This window comes from Streptopelia decaocto (genome assembly GCF_964273445.1).
Source record: "Streptopelia decaocto genome assembly, chromosome: 1".
In the NCBI taxonomy this organism is placed as follows: domain Eukaryota; kingdom Metazoa; phylum Chordata; class Aves; order Columbiformes; family Columbidae; genus Streptopelia; species Streptopelia decaocto.
The window spans coordinates 182,601,339-182,624,082 of NC_138663.1; the positions used below are offsets into that span (position 1 = coordinate 182,601,339).

The 22,744-nt window shown below is 37.6% G+C and overlaps 1 protein-coding gene across 3 annotated transcripts in view; it reads right to left on the minus strand.

Annotated features, from left to right (window-relative positions):
* Positions 1-8: 8 nt before the first annotated feature.
* RCBTB1 (RCC1 and BTB domain containing protein 1) overlaps positions 9-22,744 on the minus strand; it is a 28,468-nt gene continuing 5,732 nt past the window's right edge. For 2 of the 3 annotated variants that reach the window (XM_082044651.1, XM_082044652.1), the window contains exons 2-12: positions 20,033-20,203; positions 19,040-19,190; positions 18,400-18,566; positions 15,573-15,731; positions 14,411-14,518; positions 13,139-13,281; positions 9,935-10,125; positions 6,025-6,151; positions 5,364-5,515; positions 4,569-4,699; positions 9-978 (exon numbers count right to left, since the gene is read on the minus strand). In XM_082044651.1, coding sequence (XP_081900777.1) covers positions 838-978; positions 4,569-4,699; positions 5,364-5,515; positions 6,025-6,151; positions 9,935-10,125; positions 13,139-13,281; positions 14,411-14,518; positions 15,573-15,731; positions 18,400-18,566; positions 19,040-19,190; positions 20,033-20,176 — 1,614 coding nt within the window. In that variant the 5' untranslated portion in view covers positions 20,177-20,203 and the 3' untranslated portion in view covers positions 9-837. Of the gene's footprint in view, positions 979-4,568; positions 4,700-5,363; positions 5,536-6,024; positions 6,152-9,934; positions 10,126-13,138; positions 13,282-14,410; positions 14,519-15,572; positions 15,732-18,399; positions 18,567-19,039; positions 19,191-20,032; positions 20,204-22,744 lie in introns of those variants that run through there. The other variant, XM_082044653.1, reaches the window with a different exon arrangement.

Sequence of the window (22,744 nt, forward strand, 5' to 3'; positions counted from 1 at the left end):
AACAGGTACAAAATACAAAAAAGTGAATTTTATTATGTGTAGTTTGAATTTATACAACACTTAAATGCAAACCCCCCACTTTCAGAACAGTGTATCCCTTCCCCTCCAAGGGAACCAGTGTAATCTGAAGTCAACAGAGGGATTTTCTTTTCCATCATCAACCATTATAAATATTGCTTGAACAAATTACACAAAGTACACATTACAGTTTATATTAAGGTATACCCAAGGATTTACTTCCACTTAGATTTGCTAGTTACCCATTTCTTCAAAGCCACTTGCATAGGCTTTGAGAATTATTGGTTTTTTGCACGCTTTTCTAAGCACCAAATACACTTTTGATTAATCACATACAGCAAATGGCAGATTCATTCACAATCATGCAAATGCAGTAAGAGATATCCATGCCATTTGCTTCTCTATAATCCCAGGGATTTAAGGATTTAATTGACATCATTCAGTAGCTCAAGGTCAGACTATTCTCTAGCCCCAAAAAGTAAATTGAAAATATGAACACAGGTGGTGCTGGAGTGGAGATTTCTGAGGCAAAAAAGGTAAGTCCTTAACACCAGCTGGTGTCCTTTGCATACTGCAGTGGTTCCTCTGTCTGGAATCCTGAGGTGGTTCCACCATCGAGGTTTGTGAAATGCAAGCAAATATTTTGCTTGACATTTTTACAAGAGTTCACTCCTGAGCACAGACATTTGTTATCAGTGTGGCCTCTCACATCTTCTGGTACAAGAGACCAGGTAGCACTTGCTTTTACCTGTACAATTACAACATCCTGCTACAACTGCAAGAAACCCTACACACACCCCCAGAACTTACAGCCTCATTTCAGTTCTTAAAGGCTCCACATTTACTGGCTCTAGCAATGAATTCCTTTAGCAGGGGACCATCCATTTGCCAAAATGCTGTAGTTTGTGTCACTTCTGTCAAATGATTGACACAAAATTTAAAGCAGAATTCCTCTAAGTCCTAAACAGGAAAAAGAAAAAAAAAGAAAGAAGTCATATTATCTTTGTTTCCATTACAGAAAAATACTCTCAGGCAGAAATGCCTGCATATACTTTATTTTTGCAGAGATTAAGATAAACACATTAATGTAGTGGCTCTCAATGTTTTCCCCCACACAGCATCACTATGTAAACACAACAGCAAATAATAATTCTACCCATATAACATTGTTACAAAAGGAAAAGTAGCCATAATTTGGTTCTCATTATATAAATGCAGTCACAAAATCAGCAATTCTGAGCAATCTGTATTTTAAGTTTCCCACTTAAGGCATTTCATCTGCATTCACTGACAGCTACTAAAACCCAACACAGACAGAAGATCTTGGGGTAATGATATATAACCAAGACCGTGGATTATAGAAATCCAGCTCTTTTGTTCCATACCATAAACTCAAATCTATATGTAGTGTAGTGCTGCTTGATTTTCTGCTTAGTTAGGGGCTGAACTAAAGCCTTGAAGTTGCATGTCACTGGGCTCAATGCAAGTGTGTGCTAACCAGGGAGTTTTAAAGCACAGTTTAGGCAGAAAGCCTTTCTGTGTAGAAAAAACAGACTCATGTGAACAAAGTATTTCACAGATGTGCCCCAAATGATTCAAAAGAAGTAGTGTGGCACAATACAGCATAATAATTCTTGCAGACAGTGAACTCTGGATATTTGAGTCTACTTGGCAATGCCTTCCATATAAGGGTTAGAAAAGCCTCACATAAACCACCATTGCACCCACATGATGTCAGAGAGAAAGGATGACTAAAAAAAACAAGAGACAGTTGTTGTCAATATAACCTTGACCAGAGAATGTTTCCCACTCAGATTATTTGTTTCCAGCTCCTGCTTTGAGAAGCAAATCTACTCTTTGTAGCGTAGATCTAAGCAGCTACAAGGAGGATGCTGCAGACCTCACAAAACATTTGTATAACTTCTACTTTATACATGAGAACATGCCCTTCCTTAGCTGCTCAGCAGACTGGGTGCTGCAATAAGACATAACAAATTTGCAGAGCTCTTTAAGCCACATGAGGTATGAAAGACTGACGAATATTCGTGTTTTCACTTAAGGTCAACATTGAAAGCTACAGCAACTATGTGCCAGTGAGTGTTCTCAACACAACAATATAAAAATATATCCTGGCCTAAAACCAGGCATTCTGAAGCTTCAGATCTTGAGTTGTGTGGCATCTGTGCAATGAAAAAAGACAAACTTATTAGAACTGAACACTGGAGGTTTACTTTTTTTTTTTACGTAACAGAATGAACTAGCATTTAAAATAAAATTACATCGTACACATTAAAATATTTTGCACTGCTTTATTAAAAAAACATATTCTAAGTCAATGCAACAGAAGTGTACAATAAATAGAAATAACGTAGTATTAGTTACTAACTTTGGAAAAATTAAAATTCTGTATAAGTAAAGGCTGCATTTCATTTGCAGATGGATGCAATCCCAGCAAACTGTACTTAATATAGACTGAAGTGGATAAAGGCAAAAGGTACATCCAATGATTATTTTTAAAGTTACAATAAGGAGCCAGACCTGACCTAATTATACCCACTTCAGTCAGTCACCAAAAGAAAGTATAGGAGAGTTTCATATCACGGAGGTATTTTAAAATAGTGAAGCAGGTTCTTCTAACTGTTGTCTTTCAGACACACAGTCCCTTCACTGAACTACATCACCCAGGCTATTTCAAGCCCCCATCTAGCACTGCTGCATGTAAAAAATGCTTTTTACTAAAACCCAAACCCTTGGTGTTACCCATTATCTCCATGATGTAGCACTGCATTTAAGCTGACAGCTCTAACTTCATTTCTAATTTCATTTAGCTCATGAGGTACCACCAAGGCATAGCAACGGGATTTCTTCTACCCTTCACAAGTGCAATAAATCACACACTGAGGACCCATCCTGCAAAAAATCTTCTAAGGCTCAAATATGTAAATCTTTCTGTTTTCCACTAACTCCCAAATAAATCATTATTCACAGTAGAGCTGAAGCCACAATGCAGACACTAAAGCAGCCCGTTGGGTAAGCTATATCGAACAAGCAACATGGAACAAGGCTCTGAAATAAGTTAAGACGTCTGCATGCCAATTGCTGGATATTAAGTACAAGAAAAAGCAGAGTTGTGTTACTTAGTAGCGAAACTGCTTTACAAGGTTAAGTAGCCAGTTTAACAAATCACAAAGCTGCAAACATGATGCACAGATACTATGCTGAACACAAAGAGCCAAAGCAAGCCCAAAAATACTTCTGTTTAGTTCACAAAGCAGCACGTTAGTGATCTAGTAGTGAAATCAGACATAATGCAGCAGGGAAGTTTCAGTAGCCTTTCCCACTTTTCACACAATTTTTCCATCTTAAAAATTTATTAGGCTCATACAGCAGTTTTTATCCTGCCATTTCATTAGCATACTATGAAGGCTAAAAGTCACATTAGGTTTGCATGGTAAGGTTTAGGTAGTTGGGGGTCTGCAGGGATGGCTTCTGTAAGAAGCTACTAGAAGCTTCCCCCGTGTCCAATAGAGCTAATGCCACCCAGCTTCAGGACAGACCCACCACTGACCAAGGCCGAGCTCACCAGCAATGGTGATGAACTGACCACAACCTCCACCCCCTGTTCCCCTTCACTGCATGCGGGAGCAGGTAGAGAATTTGGGAGTGAAGTTGAGCCCAAGAAGAAGGGAAGGGTGGGGGAAGGTGTTCTTAAGATTTGGGTTTATTTCTCATTATCCCACTATGATTTGATTGGCAATAAATTAATTTCCCTGAGTGAAGTCTGTTTTGCCCTTAGCGGTAATTGGTGAGTGATCTTTCTGTCCTTATCTCAATCCACGAGCCTTTCATTATATTTTCTCTCCCCTGTCCAGCCAAGGAAGGGCGTGATGGAGCAGCTTTGCTGGACACCTGGCATCCAGCCACGGTCAACCCACCACAAAAGTGTATTTGACTATAGCTAAACAAAACAAAACAAAAAAACAGACAACAAAAAAACACCCTGCCAACAAAAAAAAACCCAAATGCACTTGATCGCCAAACCTATCACCATATCACATCACACACGCCACATAACCTTACAAGTAACTAACTTAAGGCTTACAACACTGCTTTTCATAATGTTATGGGTTTTGCTTTGTATTTAAACCCTTCCCTTGTTTCAGAGTTAGTGTTTTGATCCTGAGAAATTGTTTGTCACAGTTTTTCCCACAGAAATAGTAACTCATGAAGTTTGGCACACTGTCATAACCTTTACCATGAAATTAAGCAATGCAAACATTTACAGATACTGAGTCTCAGCCTGGGACTTAAGTCATCTTTAGATATCTCTGTACTAGTTCACCTTCCCAGCACTGGCATATGAAAAAAAAAATATACCTCTTTCATGGCAAATACAGATTTCATCAGTCCAATATTCTCAAATTCTTAAAATGGCAAACAGTATTATCTGGTAGTGAGAGTTTACACGAAAAATATAACCAGTTGCTTTTCACCACAGTTTAAGTCAGAAAGCAACCACCTATTTAAAAGATTGAAGCTTAGAAGTTTACCTCTGCATCATATCTGACAGCAGCAGAGAGCAATGAAAACGCATTTTCCACAGTAATTCCTCTCTTGATAATGTGTTGACACAATTTTTTCAGTCTATTTTCACAGTATGAAGTAGCCAAATCCAAAAGCCCTGCAATTAAAATGCAATTATGTTAGTCAGATGTTATGATCTCTGCTCTTTCAACAAGTTTTTGCTCCTGGGTTACAGGTTGCATCTGTAGTCTGTATGCAATATATTTTTTGCAAGTAGGTCACTATTCAGAAAAAATGTATTTTACCTTTACACAGGAAGAAAGGCCTTTTATTACCTCCTGTTAATCTCTAAATACACAGGCTGTTCCACTGATTTGCATACCTAACTGCTTACAAGAGTGGAACTGTCACCAAACAAGCACCACAACACAAGCAAAAAGCTATTACTATAAAAATCTGTGCTTAAATTACAGCTTGCTCTTTGCTCTGCTGTCCAAGTTCCCCCTATTAGATCTACTGAAATTCTTTCATATAATTCTAAACACTAATTGATCCAATTTAGTAAAATATGCAAGTATTGTAACCCAGAGAAATAGTTTCTCTCCCAAGCTTGAAAATACTGCTCATAGTTTATTTCTAAATATGCACCACTTTTGCTGTAGTAAGTTTGATACAATCATGTTTTAAAGACAGCTTAGCTAATCACCAGTAAAATGCATCATAGGTTGGACTAGAAGCCTATATTAATACATTTATTCTGCATCCCCTGCCTCAGTTTTTCCAGATGCTGCTTTCTAACATAATTGGACCATAAGCAATACCTATTGCATCTTCAGGCGGAAGGTCAACACTGTCTGTATACAAGTACTCAAGAAAGGCACGATACACAGGATAAGAAAACTGGTCTATTTCTATCACTTCCTTCATATCCTCATTCCAGTATGACTGGAACATGGTTCTGAAGTGTTCACACCTAAGAGACAAAGACATCATCTGGAACACTATTATATGAACACATGAAGATTACATTACAGCCTCCCCCCGAAATATGTATTTGGTACGCTCTGCAATGTTCACAAATACTTTAACACACCCCATCACAGTCAGTGGTCCACATTTTGTTTCCTAATACTGTGGGCATTGTTACACTTATGCATTAAGATAAAACTCTTATTTGATCTAAGCTACAGAAACGTCTTTGTATACATTGCAATCAGATCAACTTAACAGTATTTATTTTCCTGGAAACAACAAATAGGCTTAGTGACAATTGAATATGGATCATTTTAAGACAAAATTTAATATGAACCATTTTAAGAAAGAGTTTCGATTCAACTCCTTTCACAGTCACTTCATTTAAAGTGATTATGGATATATTAGACGGTTTAGAGGTCCCTCCCTACCACTTACTTTCCACCCCCCTTAGATGCAATACGAAGAGGTTATTCTGTGTAAATGAAAGCTGTGAAACGTGACCACTACCTGATTTTCAGAACAGCTTTGTGGACATAGATGTACTTTCCATCCACACGAAACTTTAGGTCTGAGGTTTCTGGGCTGTCAAACTCTTTCTTCAGAGATTCTGCTACTGTTAAAAAGTCTTCATGCTCTACAGAGACAATTTTAAAATGAACAAAACAAACACGTTAAGCATCTTAAACAGAACATACACATCACTAATGAAAGCTAGCAGCTCAACTAAGAGCATTTCAAGGAAAATAGGTCAGTATCAGGATTCTATTGGCTTAAGCGTGAAATGGGAATCATTAATTAATCCAACACCATTTCCTGTTGGCAAGGTCTACTCCACAACAGCTACAGGCAGCAGTGGCCAGCAGTTCCTGTTCCAGCTCATTATGCAGAGGTAGCACAGCACCAAGGAAAGTACCTGGAGAACTTCCTTTCTTGTTCTCCACCTGGGCAGCACCCATGAAATTGCCAGCCTCCTGGCAGCCCACTGCTAGTGCTGGGGCAACTCTGCACACTGCAGGTAACGGGAGTCTACAGCATCACCTGCAACTCACTTGAGACAGGGTGTACAGTACTTCAGCTGCACTGGGATGGTGTGATCTGAGCCTAAATAGTAAGAAAACACGACATCAGTTGACCACTTTTTTGTGCTGGCAGATCAGATATAGTCTGTGCCTGCAGCTTGTGTGTTAACATCTTTTCCGGGGCTCACTAACATGAACTATCATTGACACCATTATATTCAGTTTATTAGCCAGTTACAACAAAAGAAAATCCAAAAGCCGTTGAAGAAGAATGACAGTATGTTATTGGTACAACCAAGGACAGAGGGCTTCAGCAATTTTGGAAGTGGATTAAAGCTGAGATATCACAGTTCTTTATAGTAAGGCACTGGTCCCCGCAGATGTTCCATTCTGTGTCTCTAGAAATCATACAAGAGTTGCAGCACAAAGGTGGTGAAGGCTTGTGGTAAAGCAAAAACCCTGAAGTTTTAGAAAAGCTAACAGAAGCCACTATTTGAAGCTTCTGTTGATGCATCTTAAAGGTGTGTTTCAAAACACGTGGCTTCTAAGCAGAAAAGGATGGAAAAGTGGATTTCTCCTATAATGGGATGTGGTCTGTCTCTTGTGTCCCACAGGACTGCATATTGTTCATCCATACACCATCCACAAATTACTTTTCACCATTAGGAATAGCTAAATTACTTTGTATTTAAAAATAAATACTGCTATAACAAATTGCTGTAACAGACAAGCCATGTTTGTGCTACAAAAGACCATACAGTCCTCTGATTTCCATGGATCATCCGCAGAACCTGCACCTCATCGGGGCTAACTAAACCATGCTCCAATCCCCTCCATCTGCTCATGTGATTTTTTTTCTAGGTCATCAGCTTAGCTTAAGCTATGCAGTAGATCAACTTTCACTTCAAATACCTAAAGTTCATTCCTCAAAAAAGGCTGCAGATTTGTATTTCACCACAGCCAATCCTGAATGACTGATTCATGTTTTTGGCACAGCCATCATAACTGGAAGTAGAACAATAACCTTTATGCAGAGTTAGCTCCCACTAAGAAAAACAAAAAAGGGTTTTTGTGTGTGTGTGTGTTTTTTTCTTTGGCTTTGTGGGTTTTGTGGTTTTTTTGTTGATGTTGTTTTTTGTTTAACTGTGCTGGTTTGACCGAAAATGGGTTAATTTTCTTCATGCAGTTAGAAACCTTTCTTTTTTATAGCTAGCATGCTCATTATTTGGACTTAATTTGAGAACAAGAGATAACACAGAGCTAATGTTTTTAAGTGCTCTGGTCTGAGAGCCAAGGACACTCTGAGAGCTCTCTCCACAGGTGTGAAGCATAGAGGAAGGGCGGCAGAAATGGGGTAGAACTTGACTGACATCCAGACTGATCAGTAAGAGTATTCCATCCCACTAGCGCCATGCCTCATATTTAAGGAGAGTTGGGACCTTCCAGTTGGCTCTTCCGCTTTATTTCATCTCCTCACTCTTTTTGTCGGAGCCGGGGGAGTTTTTGGTGTGGGACACCAGACCTTTTGCCATTTTTCAGAGGCTTCTGGGCTTTTCTGCCTTTTTCCTCTCTTTTCTCTCTCTGGGATCAGCTTTAGGATCAGGTGTGGCTTGCTGGGACTGGCTGCTCAGCTGTGGATGGAGTTAGTTTGGAATTGCTTTGAGTATCTTTTATTTCTATTTTTTATATAAATATTTACTAGTAGTGTATTAGTATGTTGTTATTTTATTAAACGGTGTTTATCTCAATCCAAGTTTCTCCCTTCCCTTTTGATTCTCTCCCCTATTGGGGGGGTGGAGGAGGGGGTGAGCGACTGGCTATTGTGGTTGTATTGCTAGCTCATGTTAAACCACGACATTAACCTTGTATGAATAAAAAAGGTGGGGAAGGAAAAATGTATATGGAAAACAGAAATTAAAAATGCCCCCAGGATTAATGCTTTTGATTCAAATATTCGGTAAGTAGGATTATCAACATCAGAGTAGAAGAAGGCCCAAAGGCCAAGAGAAATTAAAATACAGGAACAAAATTCAAATTCCTTGTTATACTCAGTCTTGGAGTACTTCAAAAAAAATCAGGAACTTGAAAGGTAATGAAACTGGGGAGATGTCATTTAAACAGCCTTCACCATTAGCAAAAGGCAACAGACCTGGACAACCATCAGACCTCTACAGAGGGCAAGACTAACACATATCCCAGAGGATTAGAGAATGGAGAAAGTGAGAAGTAGGATAAAACAAGACTTGGATTTACCCAGAAGCAGATCATTCCAAGCTAATCTACTCTCTCTTCAGTAAAACTATTCAGTTTTCCTCTATAGATGAAATGCTGTAATCTGGACCTCTATAAATGGGATAGCATGCTAAATGACAAGTTAAACTGGAGAAGCTGGGTTCGGACATGCCACATGCAAAGATCTGAGTCTGGAAAAAGGTTCCTTAGGATGTGATTCCCTCCACAAAACCAATTTTGTACAGGGACTAACAAAATTAAGATCTATTGTCAATATGGAAACAGAGTAAGACATCTGGAATGATCATGAGAACTGAAGCAGCAGATTCAAGATGAAAACATCTTCATGTTTTGAACATGAAAACACTTCCATGTTTTCAACAAAGTGCAAGATAAGCACTTTATAGCATATTTAGGGTCAAAAAAGAATTTGAAGCATATGAATTAAAGATAATCAAGAAGAAAGCCTTGGGCTTATTTGTTGGACACAGAAACTCCATCCCCAAGTGTAATCACAGGTAGTATAAGAGAGTTCCAACAGAGAAAACAATTATATTTTGCTCTTGTTATACAGTGACTATCATTTACAAGGCTGCCTGTCTTCAGGGAAAGCCAAACTAAATCAAGCTGAGATAAATCATCTCACAAAATCAAAACTTGGAATTCTGTTACTTTACTTTCTTAACATGAAATGCATGAGAAAGATTCGCTCCTACATATTCATATTGGGCAAGCTAGAGACAACACTTAGAATTCTAAGTTGGTAGATACCAAAGTAACAAGCATCATGAACAGCCTTTCAAGTAGGAACAGTTTTACGAGAAAAAAAGTTATGTTTAATGATCCAGGAGTCCTTCCCAATCCTGAGCTGGAGCTCAAACAATGCAAATATAAGAAATATACAATATGTGCAGTGGTAAAACAGGGTTTTCTCCAGTTGTATACTGGCAAACCAACAATCTTGTTAACCCTGCTCTGGCTCCTTGGCTGCTGAAGTAGACTGCTTTCTTCAAAAGAAAAAAAAACCTGGCTAAAAGAATTACTTTTAATTGCGGCTTCTCCATAAAGCAGAAACCATCCTGTCACAGAAGTTGTAACCTGTACTAATCACTACAAACGTAGACAGATATTATAGTGCTGGCTGCCATATCACAGCCTATTCTTACCTACTGATAGAAGACGCCACATAACAGCGGGGGTAGCAAAGCAAGCAAACACATCATCAGTGCAGGCAAAGTGCGTGAGGTGGGGGAGGATCACTGACTGCCCACGGCACTGGCCCCACATGTACACCTGGCCACTTTGGGTCTTGGCAGCCGACGTGTGAGCAGAGTGGCAGGCTGCGATCTCCACAACCCTGCAACCAAAAAAAACCTTGTAAGATACTTACAGGTAAGGAATCGAGTGACTTTTCAAATACTTCACCAAAATAACAGCCAACAAAACTATGCATCTACAATCCTGTATTTCTTTCTTTGTCCTGAATGAATGCTATAGTTTGAATGTATCACTATTTAAAAACTTCAGTGACATTTTCAGATTGCTTGTACATTTTTATTGTAATCAGATGTTGCTTTAATCATGTCATTCTCGTCAGTTGACATTCCCCCTTTTCTTTCATAACCATGGGAAAGGGATGAAGAAAACTGAAGTTTTGTTTTTTTTCCTTTAAAACCAATACACATCAGACACTTATTCTCAAGAAGAAATGCTTATGGAGCTTCTGAAGCTTCCAGTTAGGGAACAGGCAGCAAAGCTATACTAAGATTCTAGCAGAGCATTTTTCAGGACTTCATTCAAACAGATATTGTAAAAACTCTTATTTTGAGATTAGGATTCTATGTATTTTTCAATTAACTGTTTATTAAGAAACACTTCTAGAAACCCTTTAATCTGTTTTTTGTATTTAGACAGAAGTCTGACCTGCTGCCTGTATTTCTGACTTGTTATTTTGCTGTTAGTCTCCTTTCCTCAAAACTGAAATTCAGCATGGAACATGGACAGTGCTTCATTTGAGGAGAGGTGAAAACATGCACTTAACTTCACATTCTTGAAGAGCTATGGTTGCTTTTAAAATAAAGTCCATATAGTATTTTCACTCATCTCACATAGTTCCTTAAATATTAGAGCTGCTGATGCACACTTATCTATTATGTTCTCCCATTGCTCACACAATCCCTATTTTGCTATCTGAAACATCACAAGAATTGAGAAGAATCGCATTTCCATTAAAAGGACCACAAGGATGTTTCCAGTGTCTCTGTTCACATGATAAGTGAAAACTGGGGGAACTTCTAGCATTAGTTCAAGATAAAAGCTACATTTTCCTGGTTTTCCTCCATGTTAAAAATGCAGCAGAGGATTTCACGCCTTTGTGCCAGAAACAGATCAACTTGGACAAATAAATATCTTTCCAAGCAGTCTAAGAATATATGTATCAAAATGTCTATTCCTTTACAGAATAATATCCATGAAGAGGTAGCTTTTTAGGGAAGAAGCTTTTTCAGCACAAAGCCCACATTTTAGGTGCAAAAATTATTTCAAGGTAAAACACAAAGAATCTACAATCACTTTCAGTATATTTATCGACAATTTCTGGCAGATAAAAAACTACTGGGTTGTTGTTTTACACCATCATCAACTTATGAACCTCTATGTAACACTGAAATCTTTCAGCACCTTTACATGAGACACCATAAAGTAATTATTTTAGGGACAACTTATTGTCCATCATAGCTATCCACCTAAACTACGTCCTTCCCCAAACTTTCCTTAGCAGAACAGATTTTCATTTTTAGATTAACTATACTATACTTAAGAAGCATAATAGAACATGCACTATAATCTGTATAGTACATGTACAGTATACTTACAGTACACGTACAGGATAACATGTTAAGCACATACTTAATATCAAAATTCGGGAAGCTGGCCTTCATAACTGTTCCTCCAAGCTAACACAAAGTCCAAAAGTTCTTTACAAGCTATATGTGCACTACTCTTCAAGATAGCATCAAATGCCACCAGCATCACATATAAATGACAAAAGAGTTATCTAAATGAAAGGACCAGGAAAAGCAGCATTAATACGCTTCATGGGACATAACAGCTCACCCACTTATAGTACTGTTTCTAAGGGAGCCCAGTCAAGCAAGATGCGTAACTTCAAGTGACTTATCTCTCCCTTGGATTCCAAGCAGAAGTTCTATGATATTTTTCTCCCTCCTTCAGTCGTTGAGCAAATGCCAGTTTTATTATCATCCCATGCTTGAGTTCACATACAATTCTAAATGCACAGTTCCTCTTAGTTCACTGAAGAAACAAATCGCTAAGAAAACGAAGTCGATCTGTTTGCAAACTTACACATTTCTCTTCCAGTCCTTTCTTAAAGGGTATTTCATTTTGCTTCGTTAGTGTCAGTTCCTTCACAAATAAGCCAGCCTCACTTCAGTGGTTTCTGTTGTGATGGTCCCTTTTTTCTTTACCTCCAAGCATTTTTTTAAACTCTTACATAATCTCAGTACTGTGCAGCTTTTAATTTAAAGTTAAGTGTGAGAAACAGAAAAAAAACAGAAAGGAATGACTTCCCTGAAGGACAGTTCAGAAATGGAGGAGAAAAACCAAGCACAAGTGTTTCCTAGTTAAGAGGAGATTATAAATTAAGAGATTTACAGGTTAAGGGATTTATAGACTGAGGTTTCCAAATAGAGGTACATTAATCTATAGGTATACACATGGGTCCAGAGAACAGGACTGTGGTCCAAGTTTGTAGGTGAACAGCCATACAAGGATGACAATGGTGCTGAAAGAGGGTGGACAAGGGTTAGGGTTATTCTTTTATGAGTCTAGGAAGCTAAGAAACTACGAAGTATTAGGTGGTACTACTGATAAAAGTGGTATTATCTGTCCCTAGCTCTAGCAACCTTGCAAATTGAGTTCTTTTTACATGGTTGGCTATTGTCAGCCTTTCAGAAAGTTGTTTACTCCCATGTGTCACTTCTATAAAGTCACTTCCCCCTCCCCCTTTTTTTTTTTTAATGTAGGCCTCAATACAGCTTAAAAGCTTGGCTTACCAATTTCCCAGCTCCAAATTTTTAATGAAAGGAACCATATTTAGAATAGCCTAACACAGTCATTCATTATCTTTCAGTATCAGGTAAGCACGAAGTATGTTTAGTTTCAGTAATCATTACAAATCACAAAAAGCACTGAGTCTATACTAAACAGTAAGTTACCATCCTTTCCTATGCTTTTAACATTAGCAATAGGAAAACAATCCACCAAGCCCTACACATGCATGCTTCCAGTGCTAGAGACTGCATAACACATGCTCAGACTTACATATCCAGAAACAGCTTCAGCAAGATTACCTTTCTTTTTCCATCATGATCTGCACCGGGCTTAGCTGGTTACTTTTATTGCCAGTTCCCAGCTGCCCGTAAGTGTTAGCTCCCCAGGCATAGAGCAAACCCTCATCTGTTAGTGCTAGTGTGTGCGCATAGCCACAGGCAATCTGTAAGTAAATGTATAAGCATTACTACTAAACAAAAAGAGATATGACAAACAAAATTATCGCACACTTTACCTTAGTCTAGCTGATGTTAAATACCTCAGGCATTCTTCATTTAGCACTACAATGTGTTATTTCTCAGTGCTTAAAGCTAACACAAAACACATTAACTTTAGGTACTGGAGAAGTCCCAGCTTTATTAATGTTCATTGGTTACTCCTAAATAATTTACTGCACTCTTGCAAAGTCTCGCTAGCCTTTACTTGCTTTCAGTTGCAGACTCTTCACACAAAGAACAGTGATCATCACCATGTCTTGCAACTCTGAAATACTTTCAGAATTTGATATTTGGAATACTATACAAATTTTAAGAGCTGCAGTTCAACAGCCAACAACCGTTCAACCCAAGTTATGACATGAAACTCCACAGAACCTTACTAAAAACCCAGGAAATCCCAATTTTTAGTTTTATTCTTCAGCTGGAAACAAACAAACCTAGCCAAAAACAACCAAAAAACCCAACCACCAAACAACCAAACCCACACCCATGACTCTCATTCTCCCTCTCCCCTTACTTATCACAGAATCATAGAACGGTTTGGGTTAGAAGGGACCTTAAAGACCATCTAGTTTCAGGCTCCCAGCCATGGGCAGGGACACCTTCCACTAGACCAGGTTGCCCAAAGCCCCATCCAGCATGGCCTTGAACACTTCCAGGGATGGAGCATCCACAACTTCTCTAAGCAACCTGTTCCAGTGCTTCACCGCCCTCATGGAGCTACTTCCGAAGGGCTAATTAGAATATAAATGTAGATTCTAATCTGAACATCTTGTTGCCCTTAATTTCTTGCCTTTGCCTAGCGCATGTCATTCATTCATCTTTGTAACAAAGATGCCATTTGTATTCATAACATACTTTACTTACAGTTACACTAGCTAACTTTAAACAATTCAGAACATTTACAAAAGCAAGTATTTTACAGCTTACTTGCACTTCCTATATGCCTAAATAGGAACTAAAAAAATTCAGTATTTGAATTGTGACATCTAGAAGCAGGTATAAGATTCCAAAGACACAGTTTTAGCAGATGCTAGCAGCATTACTGCATTTTAATTTGCATGTTAGACATACCTGGAGTATGCACACACCATGTAACGCGGCCACTCTGCATGGTGTTAGTTGATTGCCATTGTTTCCAAGACCTAGCTGACCATTACCATTGTAACCCCAGCCATAAACCTGATTGCAAAAAGAAAATAAAATTAAACCACTCCTCTATAGAAGCACAGAACATTTATGACTTAGCATCAAGCACAAGTAAAAAATGTACATCTTATTAAAAAAGCTGTACACTGTTTCAAGATTAATATAGAGAAGGCAGAAAGATATTAAATATACTGCAATGACTGACTCTATTCCACTTTTCAATCCTGCATTTACCTTTTAAAGAAGCTTAGTAAAATATATTTGTGTTTGAACTACTAGGAATATCACACTAAACTTAACAATACATTAAATATTTCCCATAGCCACAAGATTTTAGTTGACTTTTACACCTTATATTCTCCTTATTACTTTTTCTTTTTATCTTTAAAGAAAACAATAAATTAGTTGTTGTGATCAGCTGATTAGCTATAGGATTAGTTTAAACTAATTTTTCCTTTAGTTTTGTTATGGCGGACATATCCAGACAAATGTATGTACAATGAAATTTCATCTCAACCTCAAGGACTTTTATAGTCCCTGCAGTCACAAAGAAATGCTACACTCCGAGTTTGGTGAAATGTAGTACAATTGAGGTTACAGTTCATACCTAGAAGCAAGATAGCACCACAAACATGTGAAACAGAACAGTTGCACAACACTTGGACAACATTCAAAAGTTTGGTTTTGTTGCTGGCAATTAAGCAATGTGCTTAAGAACCAGGATCAGCCAGTGTATTCCTGCAGAAAGATTAACAATTTAATTGTGCATGCTTTCAAAAAGTCTAATTAGAGACATATGTTGAACAATCTTCTGAAAAAAGGACGACAGATATGTTTAATACAACTGTTCAAATTCTTGCAGCTGCAGACTCAGTGAAAATTCTGTTCCAGTACAGCATTTGCCATAAGAAATAATGCTTAGAGCAAAGACAGTATCTCCAGTTAATTGCAGAGTTTTCCTTAAAATGGTCTCACAGAAGTTATCAATATAACTCTATAATTTGAACATGCCATGTTCAGACATTAGCCTCATAAATTTGGGTAACAGAGAGAGAGAGAGAGAACGTGAGAATGCAGCAATGCTTACCTCACCATTGCTTACTACAGCCATGGAGGAGGTCTGACCACAAGCAATGCCAACTACCATTTTACCCTGTAAACAGTTTGAAACTCTACGAGGAGTTGGCTGGTTTGCTGTAGATCCAGATCCCACTTGACCACAGTTATTATAGCCCCAAGCGTACAGCTGTCCATAAAAAACAAACAAGCAAAAAGTTGCAGTATAAGTCTGGATGATAGTAATAAATTATAATCTTACTGTAGTCAGCATCAGACTGGGTAAACTATCCTATTTAATGAGCTAAAACACTTAAAATTATTTTCAGTAGCTGAAAATTATAAACAGCAATAGGACTGATATAGCAAATATGAACATAGTTCTTTTTTTAGCTTCTTGCTACAGAACCAGAGCATCTGACTACAAGAGGAAACAAAAGAAACATATTTCCATATAAATAGTCAGACTATAAGACAAAAGAGCACAGTGAGTGGACTGTCTTCATATAATACTTCCATGATGTTGGAAAAAGGAATGCAAGCCCAAATGTCACTTGTTTCATAGGCTAAACTCCCCAATTTACAGCTTTTTAGTTCTCTTCATAGAACTCTAAATCAGGTTATTTCTGGACTCTCATCATACCTCTTTTATATCTTTCAAGAGCTATGAAAGGAGATGGTTTTGTCAGCCTATGTTTCACAGTAGCAGAACTTTCTTACACAATGGCCTTAACAAAAAAGTACCATCTCTGCCAGTTCAAAGTTTGCTAGTGGCAAACTAATAATAATTAAACAAAAATATTGGTTCCTTTCATCTAGAAGTCCAGAAAACAGGGAAGTAGTTTGCTACCAAAAAAAAATATAGCTTTGTATTTTCAGTTCCTTCAATTTTTATTATGTGTATACACACCTATAGACTATTTCTGATTGTTCATCCTATGATGCTTCACCCAGTTAAACAGTTTTGTCCTCTTAGAAATATCCAGCCATGGACATGCTAGCCAGTAGAAGCACACTGACAGATACCCTAATGTGAAGTCTGCACACCCGTTGGTGCCGGAAGCAGTCTGCTTACTGCGACACCAAACCAAAAGTCAAGTCATTAGAAACAAACACCTCCCCTGTCACAAACAAACCAACCAACCAACCACATACCCACAACCCAACATCCAAAAAGTATCCCATATCAACCAAAGAAAAATACCAAAGACAAGAACAAAAAACCTCTCACCAACACAACTTATTTACCATGTCTGATATGAACAAAAGAAAGCATTCATCCTTTGCTTTTTGTTACTTATATTTGCTGGTTCTTTGAATCCCACATAATATTTGAAGATGCTCTATAAAATACCTTTATTTCAATGACATGGAAAAAATTGAGGTGGAAAATCTCAGAAGCTAGATCAAAATGCCAAAGAACTTATCAGTTTTCCCTCTCAGAGAAACATGAATGTCTGCAGTCCTTTAAGTCCATCATTTTTTTTAATTTGCACTGTATTAAAATTGCAATGAACCAACTGTACAAATAAATCATGCCAAGTATTTCCACTAATACTTCCAACTTCAACGCCTCTCTGAAACTCTAGATATATCTAAGTCACAATGGTTGTTGCAGATAAATCTTTCTGTAAATAAAACCCTACTCAACATATTTCTCTGCTTTTAGTATCATCAGTACTGGTGAAGATAAAACCTCAGAGCACAAACAGACTAAGCTACTGCAAGGTACACTACAGATGGATTTATAGCACATTAACTAGCCACAAAGGTGAGTGAGCTGAAAATATCAACTCCATGGTAAATACAAACATTCTTCCCCTCTTCCATTGATGTTTCAAGCATGCTACATTTATTACAAGAGACAGTATGGCCATCACTGGCAGCTAACACACAGCAGCTGGTACCGCTAGCTTGACTAGCACATGAACATCCTTGCCTTCCATGCGTAAACCAAATTTTATAGATTAGCCAGGAACATCTTTCCTAAGTGTACACTTTTCTTTCAGATACAACACAGATCACCTAAATTAACACAATGTCTCTTTCCTACCCTCAAAATACTGATTTGCTACTTTGTATTACTGTTGCACTATGACTTCATACTGAATCAACAAACATGGTCAGATTACCAGAATGGAAAGAATTGTGGTTTCCATTTTCATTGTTATAAAGGTTTTAAAATTAGAACTCTTATTTTGTTAAAGCAGAGTGGAAACGAGGCTTTCTTCCACGCAGTAACATGCAACTCAAATCAGACACACACATACACTGGTCAAATCTAGCTAACTGGAAACTAATTGTACATGTTTCTCATGACACATAGCCTTAAGTCATGTAAACAGCATAAAGGAGACTCTTTCACTGGCTACACACAAAGGTATTTAGAGTTGTGCAGAGCAACATTCCTTCACAGTACCAGTGAGGAAATCATGAAGACTACAAGAAACAGACTAAAGGCTACCAATGAATACAAACAACTCAATATACCCCTTAATAACAGGATTGCAAGCAAATAACCATGTTAGATTCTACACCTCACAAATCATTATTTCACCTGCATCACAGCTTTCTGGTCTCATCCTTGTGAGACATACAACAAACGAAAAGACACAAAAGTTTAATAGCCTTTTATTCTAATTTTTGTGGTTGGGGTCTTTTCATTGGGGTTTGTGGGTGTGGGGTTTTTTAACTTGTTTTCAAGTCCGCTCTTAAAAAAGGACACCCTACTTTGAAGCAGCAGGGAGAAAAGGTTATGTTGTAACTACACTGTAGAGAAACAGAGAACTTCAGACTGCAAGGTCATATGCAGTATTCATTTCAAGGAGATTAAGGAATTTGAACAAGTTTCAACTTACATCCCCATCAAATGACAGCGCCATGGAATGATGAGAGCCACAGGCTACTTCCACCACTTTCTTTATTAACAGATTTGTGCAAACTTGAACAGGAGTAATGCCCTGATTTGTTGTGCCATTCCCAAGCTGGCTGTAACCATTATGCCCCCAAGCATACACTTCACCATCTGAAAAAATATTCAAGTTTGTGATAAAAAATGCCAAAAATTTCAAGGAAGATAGACAGAATTCTAAGAAAGTAGAAAACACTGACATTAAAATGAAAGGACAGTAACAAATTGTGGAACTATTACAAGAATAATCTGTATACTAAAAAAACTATGCACTTTGTATACAGCTTTTCTATACATATATCACAGTATAATCTCCAGATGTATTGTGGAAATACATGAAAGTGCACGGGTAAGGCTTAGCACATCATAAATTATAGAGAAAAACTCTACAGTTGCAACATAATGGAAATGTAACAGATATTTAATTTACCTATTACAGAATACATTCAGTTCCACTTAAGACCAGTGAGAACCCCTTAGTGTGCGTTGCCCACTTAATACCATTATACCTTAATCCACTCTTGTGAAGTGTAAGTAGAACTTAAAATCTGAAACTTATTTTTCTCTACTAAATGTTAATTTTCTACCTTCAGTGCAAAGTACAACATGGGGTCCACTTCCATAACTGAGACTGGAAATCTTCTTTCCACACAAGGCTTCTAATTTCTTTGGTACTATTGTGCTTTGATTATCTCCAGTTCCCAAACAATTGCTGCAATTCAGTCCAAAAACAAATACCTGAAAAACAGAGGAAAGTAATTTCAAGTGATGTATACTCAGTTATGCACAGATGTGGCAATATCCACATCTTCATCAAGGCAGGACAGAGTTTTGTCACGGACTCTTAAGGGCGGAAGACTTCCCTCGTGGAAGTTAATAAGCTCAAAATTCAGTATGGGGACACTTTGGAAGTTAATGAGTCTGAATTCTTCAGATCTGTGCAGGACTGGAAGCCAGGCTTCTCATTTTCAGGAACTGTACTAGAAAAAGTATTAAACTGTGAAAGTGGAAGACACCACCTTTTTCTAAAATAAGTTTGTAAATAGCTACAGCTGGGAGGCTCATCCTACAGGCAGCTTTGATAGGACTTAGAGAAAAAAAATCAAATCCTGCTCTACCCAGTCTCACAAGAAACCTTCCCATTACCACAACCCGGAACATCTAGCTTGCTTCCTTTCAGTAGCACAGTGTTAATTTGCATTGAGTTTCTGAATAATTAAAATCCACAGATAATCTTCTGCTTTATTATTACTTAGCAAGCCATAACCTCATTTTATATCTTCATACCTGGAGCACTTGCACTTAATTTCAAGCTACCACAACTTCTTTTGAATTCTGACTGTCTTCAAAAGTGCATGAAATCCATCCTGGCCTTTGTAATTTGTTAGTTTTCTAAATACTCCATCTACATTGTCCCCATACAAGACTAAAAAAAAAAAAAGTTACAAGTTAAATCCAATATGTTTTCAAATATACAAATTTCACACAATGCTTTTGAAAACCTATTAATTTGCAAGTATTCAGTGGACTCTGAAAACAGAAAATTGTAGAGTATATGCTCTGCTTTATTACAGCCTTACCTCATCATTGTGCGTTATATATATAGCTTCATTGGCTGAGGTACCAAATACACATGCTTTCCGAATAGATGCTACTTCTTGAGGTGACAGTAAGGTAAATATTGGCCACTTTCCTACATCCACCATGATGCTGCTATGTGTCATGATGTTTCTACAAGTAAGATGACATTGCTGCAATAAAAACAAAAGTATATTAAAAGGCCTATTTTGCATTTTCACCAACAGGCAATAAGATAATTTCCTTTAAACAAAAGGTACATGTTGTGTCTCTGAAAGTATAGCATTCTATTCTATATGAAATATGTAATCATACTTCCATGTATTAAGGTGAACAAATAGAAAGTCACTGGTAAGACATTTGAAGAACAGATCTTTCTTAATAGGATATTTAAGTAAACTGTACAGTTCAGTACAGCTGAACATCTGCTGTTCTACAAGCAAACTTATTTAAAGCTCGTGATCTGGCAAATATCCACTGGTGACAGAGTGGATTTTTGAAGGAATTTTCAGAGGGGATTTCAACCAAAATTCCCATTTATAAGATCTTCACTTGTGAAATTTCTTTGTAGTCTTACAATCTATACATGCCATGTAAGCAAGCTGTTGATGTATCTGTGAATCCTGCAAAAAACCCAAAGCTAGGGTTGTTGTGCATATGACCCAAATCTGCCATGTCTTGCATAATCAAAAGCTGTTATTATGGTCAAAAACCATTTGTGAGAGCACAAAAGCATGAAATAAACTCATGCATTCATACAATTAAGCAGTGAAACACATTGGAAGAATGTGATTAAGTGAAACTGTCATAGTCTGTTACTTAGAAACAAGCTGGACCACATCAAAAGCTGGAAACATGACTGGGTATAGATATCACCTGTCAATGAACACATGTATACAATCCATCCTTCCACAACACTTATTCTTCCCAGTTTCCTCAGGGCAGTTGCACCAGTTCAGGAACAAAGCTGACAGTCAACAGAAACCTACGGAGCTTATTTAGGCTTTCAATGCCACACATGAAAACTGTAACATTACTCATACCCTGAAGGGATTCTGTCACTGACAATCTATGATCCATGCTCAGGGTATCAGTGAGTTTTGTGAAATCTGAAAAGCACTAGGTGGAGAATTCCACAGAATGTCAGTGACACGATACAAATTGCAATAAACCATTAACAAAAAAAAAATGCAGCTAAGGAACTATTCAACGGGCAAGAAATGCAGTCTCTATTCAGATGCCATGCTCTCATCAACATTTAGTTCTTTCTTTTCATTTGTTTGCTCCAGCCCTATCCCATCCCCCTATTCTTTGCTCTGTTGCTTTCAAGTCAGGCTTCTTCTTGATGATGCCTGGGTATCAGATATAAACAACAGTGAGAACACAAGACAGCCTCTTTGCTTCTGATGCTTGGTTCTCAAAACTGTGCTGACAGCCAAGACATGGCTTCAGAAAGCTATTCAACACGAGCAGTTAATGCTAAAATACAGGTTGTTCAGCATAGATGTTATTTTGGAAAAAGGGTTATTATTATTATTATTATTATTATTATTATTATTATTATTATTATTATTATTATTATTTTTAAAGTCTGAGAAACACTTAGGTCACGGTGGAAGTACATGTACAAAAAACCCCAACACAAACAAAACCCACACTTGTCTCCTTACCAGATTTTGTAACCTTGCTCCAACAAACCCAGCTCTGCTCTATAGGCACCTCCCTCACCAAGAGCCTGACTTCACTCTACTTTTCATATTTGAAGCAGGTCTTGAAAACACCCAAAGTCTCCAGATGGCACATTCACAACAGATGTATTTGTAGAAGAGCTTTTGAAGTCTACCTGATGCCAAGACCACATCACATTCTACACAGCTAAACAGATTTGAATGCATTTAAGCCTTCTTAATTTCTAGTCCAGTTACAAACTCAGGCTAGTTAGCTGCTAAGATTGGTTACCTCACTTTGGCAAATCTTTTAACATATGACAATGTCAATCAATTAAAAGGAGATAGCAATGACTTGTTTTTTTGAGCAGACTAAATAATTGTCCCTTCTAACTTCATGTATTTACTTTGCCCATATAATATACGATTGGCAGAACACAAACATCTCACAAACTGGACATTAGGAAAAATATTTTCTTCACTGAAGTTCTTTTCAACACATCCTGTCAATATAAGACACGCAGACAAATGTTATTTTGATGGAGCGTGTCCTGATAAATTAACGTTAACAAGTTTTACAGCACCCTGAGAACCCTTTCTACTCTAAAGGTAACCAGTTTAAAATGTTCTACTTTATGATCTTACTGATCTTTGCACTAGGTCTTTAACCCTCTTGGCTTATTCTTCACTACTGCATGACTCAGTTAATCATTCATTTCTGACAAAACCTATGTGAGTTACACTGCATTTCCCATACCTCAAAGCTCAACTGGATATCTTGTCAGACAAACTAATAGCAGTAAACAAAAGAAAAGCTTTCAAGCACACAGGACTTTCCAGATTAGACATGAGCAATTAACTTCATTCACAGATGAAGAACCTTATAATTTTTGACAGATGTAACACTGCTTTATCTAAAACAATGCTGTATATTTCTAATTTGAATTGTCACTACAATCCTACAAAGTAATTTCAATAGTTATCCCTAAAAGGTTTTTAATGACAACTCATCAGCCACTGACAGGCTAGTTTCTTTAATAAATCACA